This window comes from Dipteris shenzhenensis, chromosome 27 (assembly GCF_047967505.1).
Source record: "Dipteris shenzhenensis isolate YYH24624 ecotype China chromosome 27, Dip_SZ_1.0, whole genome shotgun sequence".
In the NCBI taxonomy this organism is placed as follows: domain Eukaryota; kingdom Viridiplantae; phylum Streptophyta; class Polypodiopsida; order Gleicheniales; family Dipteridaceae; genus Dipteris; species Dipteris shenzhenensis.
The window spans coordinates 43,743,996-43,754,138 of NC_141622.1; the positions used below are offsets into that span (position 1 = coordinate 43,743,996).

Below are 10,143 nucleotides of genomic sequence, written 5' to 3' on the forward strand. Positions count from 1 at the left end.
TTATTATTTGCATGCAAAGCACTAACAATTAATGGATGCCATGGTGGTGCACTTTAATTAATTGTTACAGGTACTTAGAAGGGTTGATTTCCCAAGCGCTAAGGAGCTTAGCAAGCGACCAGAAGATGTTCGTGTGACCAAGGAACATCGAAGACCCTAGAGATTGCCCTTTGTGGCATGTACTAAATTTTAGTTAGTTATTTTGACACTTGGCATGTTGCCAAATTGTTGAGCCATGAGCTCTTTGTAAAAAAAATATACACATTTGGATTTTGTAGGAACAGCTCTAAACTGTACTCTTGTACTCAGATTCTCTTCATGAATAAAAACCTTCGAGGGGGTCCAGCCCAACGATTGTCCTAGGCCCTAGTGTGGATTGGGTACTTTTGAAGTTCGAGAAAGCTAGGTTCCGCAAGTTTAAAGGCAAACAAAAAGTGTATGCAAAGTTATCTCCTAGGTACTATGGCCCTTTCAAGGCTATAGAAGAAATAAATGAGGTTGCATATAGGTTGGCATTGCCAGAGCATTGGAGGATTCACAATGCTTTCCATGTGTCTTCTAAAGAAATTCTAGGGGCCAGAGCCTACGAAAACGATAGCAGAGGATCCACCAGCAATGGATGAGCTGGAAGAGGTCGTTCAGCTAGAGCAAATTGTGTACCATACTGTACGCAAAGGCCAGAATTATACGGCATTGGATGCCAAGTGGATGGATGAAGACATGTTGTTTGAAGACATGAAGAGCTGGATGAGCCGAGGGGATGTCACCACAATGTAAATATCCTAAGTCAAAGTACAATTGACCATTTATTTGATCATAATTAAAGAGTGTTCCATCTAGGTTAATTATGGTCAAAAGAGTTCTTTTAATGGTCAAATAATTGATTACGGTAAAAGGAATGTCACCACAATGTAAATATCCCAAGTCCAAGTACAGTTGACCATTTATTTGATCATAATTAAAGAGTTTTCCATCTAGGTTAATTATGGTCAAAAGAGTTCTTTGGTTTATTACCAAGAGGGTTGACTGTGGTTAACCAGAGAACCATAGAGCTGACTATGGTCAGGGAGTGTTGACTTCGATCAACGAGACTTGGCATGCCCCAAAAGGGTTTTAGTACAGTTAACCAAGATTTGCCAACTTCGGTTGGAGAGTTGTGCCAACTTTAGTTGGAGAGACTTCGTTATAATTAAGGCACCTCTACCGTTGGTCAAAGCCCCTTAATCATGATCAAGAGGGTTGACCTCGCTCAACCAGAGAAATGTTTTATGTTGTGTGCATGTGTTCAATGGGGACGCCCACTGTGAATAGGATTAGTCCACAATTTATTGTTTGCATGCAAAGTGCTAACAATTAATGGGTGCCATGGTGGTGCACTTTAATTAATTGTTGCAGGTACTAAGAAGGGTTGATTTCCCAAGCGCTAAGGAGCTTAGCAAGCGACAAGAAGATGTTCGTGTGACCAAGGAGCATCGAAGACCCTAGAGATTGCCCTTTGTGGCATGTACTAAATTTTAGTTAGTTATTTTAACACTTGGCATGTTGCCAAATTGTTGAGCCATGAGCTCTTTGTAAAAAGGATATACACGTTTCGATTTTGTAGGAACAGCTCTACGCTGAACTCTTGTACTCAAATTCTCTTCATAAATAAAAACCTCCGGGGGGGTCCGGCTCGGCGATTGTCCTAGGCCCTAGTGTGTTTGTAGAGAGAGGAAGAGAGAGAGAACGAGAGAGTGTTTGCAGTAATTTGTTTATTTGAGAAAAAGCACGTACAGCAAGCCGATTGCATCTACAACCCAATGTCGACAAATTCATTCACAAGTTTTTGGTATTCTCTCTTATTTGTGGATAATTTTAGTCGCATGACATGGGTATTCTGCCCATAGTTACCAAGGAATGGCGTTCCGTCTTCCTGGAACGTGGGAACGCCGTTCCCACGTGGAGCGCCTATTAGGAATGCCAGGGAACGTTCCCAATTTTGGGAACGGCCAGGGAACATGGCCGGAACGGCCAGGGAACGGCCGGAACGTCTAGGGTTTGGCGTTCCAAGTTTAGAGTTGCGCAGGAACATATATAGCCGCCGACGGGGGGTTTTCCCACTCTCTACCCTCCCTTCCACTCCCGTCTACTCTCTCCTTCCACTCAGCCCCCTCTCCTTCCACTCCCTTCAACTCAGCCCCTCTCCTTCTACTCCCTTGAAGCTTCTCCACTCAGCCCCCTCCCCTTACTCCCTTCTCCACCCCTTTCCACTCAGCCACTCAGCCCCCTCTCCTTCCACTCAGCCTCCTCTCCTACTCCTCCCTTCTCCACTCAGCTCCCTGCCCTTCCACTCCCTTCTCCACCCCCTTCCACTCAGCCACTCTCTCCTTCCTCCCCTTCTACTACTTTCCATGTGATTTGATGACGTGTCATATGACATGGCGTTCCCGTTCCCCCTTCCCGAAACGTTCCCGCTCCGACCCCCCCGTTCCCTAGTAACTATGATTCTACCTAGCCAAGAAGTCTCAAGCTTATGAGAAATTCAAAGACTGGAAGGCCTAGGTAGAGAAGGAAAGCGGGGAGGTAATCAAAGCCTTCCGCGCCGAGAGAGGGGGAGAGTTCACTTCTACCGAGTTCAATGGATTTTGCAAGAAGCACGGGATCAGGAGACAGCTCGCACATCTCAGCAGAATGGAGTTGCTCAGAGGAAGCACGGGACCGTCACAGAGACAGGTTTGACCATGTTGCGTGAGAGGAATCTCTCGAAAGCTTACTGGGGTGAAGCCGTGAACACTGCCGTGAACATCCTCAACAAAACCAAGACCAAGGTTGTTGATGACAAGACTCCATATGAAGCATACTATGGTAAGAAGCCCATGATATCTCATTTACAGGTTTTCGGTTATGATGCATTTGTTCATGTGCACAAAGATGAGCGGATGAAGCTTGATTCCCATAGCCGGAGATGTATCTTTGTGGGATACAGTGAAGAATCCAAGGCCTATCGCCTTTTTGACCCGAAAAAGAAGAAGATCCTTATCAGCAAGAACGTGATCTTTGAGGAGTCAGATCCACAACTTGCAGAAGAGGTTCCTAAACTTCTGTCATTACCCCCACCCAAGGTCACCATCCAAGAGGTGGAGACGACTAAAGACCCCAAGGAGGAGGAGAAGCATGATGTTCCACAACCAGCTCCCAAGGCGACTCCAATAAAGGCACCTCCATCAGAGAAGAAGCTACCTCAATGGTATTTGAAGACTTTAGCAGACTCACGGGTCACGGATATTCCCGAGAGCAATTCCGGAGTGCGGAGGTCTCTACACAACATGAAGACTCCCTCCGTGAACTACGCTATGGTGGCTCAGCTTGAGGAGCCCTGTTCCTTCCAAGAAGCAAAGGATATTCCAGAATGGCAGGAAGCCATGCACGCAGAGTGGAGAAGGGAGTAGAAGGAGAGGAGACTGAGTGGAAACCTTCGGACACTTTCGGCTTGGTTGGTTTGTACACCCATTTATTGCCCAAACCAACCAAGCCGAAGGTCAATAGGACTAAATGGGTGTGCAAACTTAAGCTCAAGTCAGATGGGAGCTTGGACAAGTACAAAGCGAGATTGGTGGTGAAAGGCTATGCACAGTCAGAAGGACTTGACTTCGACGAGACCTTCGCCCTTCGCCCCCACAGCTAGGATGGTGACCATTCGGACAGTCATTGCCTTGGCTGCTCATCACAGTTGGCCTATTTTTTAGATGGACGTCAAGTCTGCATTTTTTTATGGAACCCTAGAGGAGGAGGTATATGTGGCACAGCCACCAAGATTTCAGATTCTAGGATCCCCATCAAAAGTCTACAAACTGAAGAAGGCCTTATACGGGCTGAAACAACCCCCAAAGCTTGGTACCAACAAATAGATGTTTTCTTCAGCAGAGTCCATCAAAGGCAATTCTTTATCTCGACACAAAGGGGGATTTGCGGCTGGTATTGATTCTATATGGTGATGATCTCATCATTACAGGGGATCATACGAAGAAGATTACTCAGGTCAAGAGACTTCTCATGGAGGAGTTTGAGATGACGGACTTAGGCATACTTAACTACTTTCTTGGGATTGAGGTGAAGCAGGGAAAGAGTTGTATCTTTATTTCATAGGCGAAATACGGCAACGAATTGCTCAAACGCTTTCAGATGGAAAATTGAAAAGCAGCAGTGACTCCCATGGAAACTGGTCTGAAGTTGAGTGTGCAAGGCTGCTTGTACAGCAGCATGCGAAGCATTGTGGCTCAAGTGGATCTTGGAGGACATGAATGTGGCCCAAGAAGATGCAATGGTAGTTATGTGCGACAACCAGAGTTGCATAGCGATCGCCAACAACCTCGTGTTTCACGCACGGACGAAGCACATCGAGGTTCATTACCACTTTGTTCGAGAACTCATCGACGAAGAAGTCATTGAGTTGATGTATTGCCCGACCGACGACAACATCTCGGATGTCTTCACGAAGGCGCTTCCCAGGGAGCATATGGAACACCTCATTCGACGCATGGGGATTGGCCTATAGTTGTGTCATTGAGAGGGGGTGTTAGAAATGTCACGACCCCACCTGTGAGCCCCCGATTGGAGGGGACAACGAGGCAAGAGACTATAGGGGGAAAAGGGGGCTGAGGGTACCTGGCTGTGTGGAGGACTGCGCCAGCAGCCTGCATGAAAGATTGCGCGATGTTGAAATTTCTCATACCAAGCTCGTGGGCCTTGTTTCAGCCCCCAGAGTGCCTTGTGAAGTTTGCATACTTTATGTTCCTGACCAGGCATCTGAAAACCAACAGGGTTGACTTACATACACTTCTACAAGTTCCCATTGAGAAAGGCTGTTTTGATATCCAACTGATGTACTTTCCAACCAAAATGACCAGCCAATGAAACAACACACTTGATGGTGGTCATCTTGGAAGTGGGGGCAAAGGCTTCATCATAGTCTATCCCATTCTGCTGAGGATAGCCTTGGCAACCAACCTTGCCTTGCACCTGTCAATGGTACCATCAGATCTTTTAATCTTGCATAGCCCCTTTGTCCCACTACTATGGGCAAATCCACCAGTTCCCATGTATTGTTCTTCTTGATAGAATCCAATTCTACCTACATGGCCCTCATCCAATGCTCATTGTCTTGCACATCCTCAGAATTGTTGAATCAACTAAGTTTGCTCCATTTGTCCCTCTTGAACAAGCCCTTGTTCTACTGGAGAGAGGGCTGAAAGAGGGACAAATGGATTTTCTATTGTCTGCCATACAGGGACTGTTCTAGCTTATCATCAACCAAGTCTTAACAGCCATCTAGGGACTGTTCTAGCTTCCTGTGAAGCAGCCCTCTCTTCTCAGACAACCTCCTGCACATCATCAGGTGTGATAGGCTGATCTTGGACCTGATCTGGAGCATCCAAAAGGCTGTTGTGCATCAGCATGTGCAGGCTGAATATTCTAATTTTCTATTGTCTGCTCTAAAGTGCCGTCAACTGCAAGAGGAAACAACCCTTTAAACGCATCCTGAGTGCCTATATGCAGCTGTCTATCAAACTCAGTCATGGACTGATCTGAGTTTTCTGCAAATTGTAGAGACGATGAGCCTTGCTCTCACTGCTTAGCCAACAAAAATGCATTTAACTAACTTATCATCCAGTTTACTTCTCTACTGACTAGCATATGTGCAAAGGCTTCACAACCAAACACCCAGATGCAGTCCACCTTGGGTTTTCTATTGTGCCAAGCCTCAAACCCACGCCCTTGGTACGGCATTTATTCAAAACAGGTGCTGCACACATTATTGCTTCCAACCAAAACCTGTGTGGCAACCTCTTCCCGTTGATCATGCATCTGGCCATTTCTATAAAAGATGCATGATCACCACCACTTAGCAGCACCACTTTGCTGAGGTGCTGTACACTGATGCACAATCCCTCTTTCCTTCAAGAATTCTTTTAATGAATCTGACATGTATTTCCCCGCTCTGTCTGTTCTCAACCTCTACACTTTGCACCTAGACACATTCCCAGCCATAGCACAAATTGTTTGAAGCCTAGAAAGCCATCAGATTTTCTTTCAGAGAATACATTGATGCACAATCCCTCTTTCCTTCAAGAATTCTTTTAATGAATCTGACATGTATTTCCCCGCTCTGTCTGTTCTCAACCTCTACGCTTTGCACCTAGACACATTCCCAGCCATAGCACAAATTGTTTGAAGCCTAGAAAGCCATCAGATTTTCTTTCAGAGAATACATTCATGAAAATCAAGAAGAGTCATCTATAAAGATACCAAAAATATAGAGGCCGTCCCAAAGATGATGTCCTCATGAGACCACACAGATCACTGTAAAGCAGGTCAATGAACACAATGTTGACTTTCTCATCAAAAAGTCGAGTCGTTGACTTTTGGTCAAAATTGCCTTTTGACGAACCTAGTTAATGGTCAGCGTTGACCAGCACTAGGGCCGATCAGTCCGACCTAGAGTGGTTCTCAACCCCCTCATTCAGCAGGATCATCTCTAGTGGTGGCTCCACCTCCACCTCCAACAACATCCTCGAGGGTATAAAGTCTCTGCAAGCATCAGCAAAAGCAAAACAACCTGGAGCAGCAATAGACGCAGCCCCTTGAGCAGCTCTCGTCCATGCAGCAGCATCAAATAGCCCTGCAGTAGTCCCAGGACCCCAAGCAACTCCAACCGCAGCACGTGCAGCAGCCTCTTCAGCAACAGACCCTCTAGCCTCTACAAGGGGACAAATCAGCCATAGCCTCTACGGCATAGCCTCAACCATGTACAGCCTTGTAGCCTCAGCATAGCCCTTCAGAGGGACTCATACATGCCCTCTTCAATGAGAAGACAAACAATTTACAAAGGGGTATTGCACGCCCTTTGCTTTAGCCCTTGAGGCTTGTATGAGTTATTTTCACTTGGTGTACTTTGTCCCATAGGCCTGCAAGACCTCCCAAGGACATTGATTTCTTTCTTTTCTTTCTCTCTCCTTATCCCGGAGATGGTTTCTTCGAACATATATGGGATGAAGTACAAGCTGGAAATGCCCCTCTTGGTAGCAAAATCAGAGAGTATACAGTTTGGAATGATCTGCTTTTAGGGATACAAGATGTCACATCTTATGCCCATTACAATTGCCCTTGCCGTAATTGTGCATCGCCTGGGAGTGCAGCACGGTTGCTTGCAACCTCACCCTCCTCTCCCTTTTTTCACCTATGTGTCTCCCTCCATAATACTTTCATGCCAAAGTGGTAGGGGCATCAGCTTTGTACCACTTCTCTCTCATTCTTATGGTAGCTAAAGGTTATAGAGAAACGATAGAGTTTGCAGTGGAGCGATCAAAAAGTAGACAATACTTAGACACAACTGAAGAACGAAACTCAGAAAACATAGTGCCCATCGGTAATATGAAAAACTGAATACAAGAACCTCAAGCTGTCGTGTCTCAAGGACCGTGGCTGAAGTGAATCAGAAAGATGATTCCATGTAGAGAAACTGTAGAAAAGATAGCAGCAGAGGGAGCGTAACGCAGTCCTCCGTGTGGCTCGATGATGATGAAGATAAGGAGCAGATCTGGAGCAGGAGGGGACAGATCTGGAGCAGAGGAGCAGAAGAGACAGATCTGGAGCAGGATGGGACAGATCTGGAGCAGAAAAGACAGAGCTGAAGCAGAGGAGCAGATCTGGAGCAGAGGAGCAGAAGTTGGGGCAGATCTCGAGGAGAAGAAGGAGCAGCCAGGAGGCAGGAAGGAGAGGCATAGAGGAGGCAGCAGCCAGGAGGCAGAGAGGAGCAGATCTGAAGAGGAGAGGTAGAAGTGGAGCAGGCAGGGCTGCAGCAAAGCATGAAGGAGAAGAGGAGCAGCTGCAGGTCCTGTCCTGTCTGAAGGAGTGTGGGGGCTTGTGCCTTTATAGGCCAGACCTAGCTGGTCGGCCAGCTGGTCAGTGGGCCTGCCAGCTGGTCGGCCAGCTGGTCGGTGGGCCTGCCAGCTGGTCGGCGGGCCTGCCAGCTGGTCGGCCAGCTGGTCGGCCAGTTCTGGTCGGCCAGACCAGCTGGTCTTTTTGGCCACTTGTTTGGCTGAGGTGGCTGGCCTTTTGGCTGGCCTGTGAGCTGTTAGATTGCCCCAGAAATTGGGGATTGTTAGTTGCTTAATAAAGGTAACTATTTCATAACTTTCTTGGTATGCTTGCAGTAGGAGAGGTCACTGGGTGGTCATATCAAACCAGGTCTTGCAAGACCAGAGGGGCTACTACTCCGTCTTCCAGATGGTGTGTCTCAGCAGCCTTTAATGGACGCTCAAAAAGGCTTGTTGGGAGTTGCATGGGCCGTGTGGCTGCTGCCTGTGGCAAGCAATTTAGTCCCATGGCAGGGGCTCAGCAATGAAGCAATCGTAGGTTCAACTGCTACATAACTTACACCTTGATGTAAGGGTATCCTAGGCATCTCCTTGTTGAGTGATTTCAGCACAATTCGCTGTTGGGCCATTCTTCCACCAGGTGGTAGTTCAAAGAGTGGGTCTGGGTCTTCAACACGAGGACTCAAATCTTATCAGTTAAAGTTCACCTTTGCACAACAGCTCCAATCAGGAGTGGGTGTAGTGGCATGGCACACAGTCAATGTGGCAGCAGTCGACTAAATTAAGCAGATACAGGTCAGCGTACATCGCAGCAGGTCGATGCAGCCAACGAAGTCAGTCCTACGTGAAAAGTCAGCTGGCCTTTCCAATTGGCTCTTTCCAATAGGGCGTAGCCTATAAAGGAGCCCCCACTCCCTCATTCTTTTCATCAGCTCCTCAGCTCTTTCCAATAGGGCGTAGCCTATAGAGGAACCCCCACTCCCTCATTCTTTTCATCAGCTCCTCAGCTCTTCAGCCAATCAGCACACAGCCCCTTCATGCCTCATTGCCTCTGCAGCAAGCAGTCGACCCCTTCCAGATTGTACTGAGCTCCAGTTATCAGAGATACTCTACGCTGGGCGACTTGCACCTGGTATTGAGTCGGCACACTCACGCACATGTATGCATGTACACGTGGATTTCCACTAATTCAGTTCTGCAGCACGTAAGAGGACACCTTCGCTTACATGTCTGTTACAGTGCCATGCAATCAGGTCTAACGGTGTTCTTAGTCCAAAAGCAAGAAAAGCTAGGGGATACAGTATAATGGTGTTGATGGTATAGAGCGAGGGAAGCTAGAGGGCCAAGTATCCCTCGAGAAGTTCCTTCTGCATGTAATATATCTAGACAATGAATTAGGCAATACAGTGAAGGCACCACAGTGAATAGTCCTCAACAAGACCTTTTAATCATATCCAGCTGAAGACCTGAATTCGAAGAGGTATTAAAGGATGCCCTGTTCATAATTACTGGAGGTCAATAGCCCTGTCCTAACAATTCATTCTTTAGGAGAGATTGAACCCACGTTATTTTTCGGTCAGGACTCAAGCTCTAGCAGACTCAGCGTCGTGTTTCTCTTTTCTACTTTGAGCAAAAAAGTACCTGGCCCTGGACTGGCTCTGCGGCACGGACGGTGGCTGGCATTCTGAGCGGGAGTCACAAACCGTGATGTCCTCCCACCACATCGCGGAGGCAATGCAAACCCTGTGTTGAAAGGCGAAAGCTGAGCATCAAAGCAACATTTGGGGAGCAGTTCGAGGGACGCAGAACCTGCAAGAGAAGAATTCATGGCGGCGGAGAGTAATGGGACGACGAAACCTTCACAAAAATATCTCCAGGAAAAGCTTTACAATCCTTTAAAACGTCGTGGATAATGCTAGGGTCTTCTTCACTTTTGACTGGTTTAGTTTAGGTCGATTAATCTTAATGCATTTTACGTTTTCAAGGTTCCCCTAGGCTTCGGTAAGGTTCATTGGGAAGTGCACAGGCTACTGGCGACAGCTTGAAGCCTCTCTGCTTGTGAATGACTGATGGGGCTCCGCCTGAAGCCTGTCCCACTGACTGATGGGGCCTTCCTATCCATCTCAGGAAGTCGTAAAATCTACAGCGTTTTATGAAACTCTAAAATCTTGCAAAGCCATGTGGCACATTCTAAGTCGTTAAAGCTACCAACGATCACGACAAATAATGACGGATTTTGCCAATTTAGCCAGTGATGTACACGAGCGGCGACCTTGATACTTTGTTC

The 10,143-nt window shown here is 47.1% G+C and overlaps 1 protein-coding gene across 1 annotated transcript in view; it reads right to left on the bottom strand.

Moving 5' to 3' along the window:
* Positions 1-9,766, bottom strand: part of LOC147884346 (DnaJ/Hsp40 cysteine-rich domain superfamily protein) — a 30,523-nt gene extending 20,757 nt beyond the window's left edge. Inside the window, exon 1 of the mRNA XM_087398668.1 lies at positions 9,498-9,766. Within this exon, the coding sequence (XP_087254794.1) occupies positions 9,498-9,684 (187 nt within the window). The 5' untranslated portion in view covers positions 9,685-9,766. The remainder of the gene's footprint in view (positions 1-9,497) is intronic.
* Between the last annotated feature and the right edge of the window lie 377 nt (positions 9,767-10,143).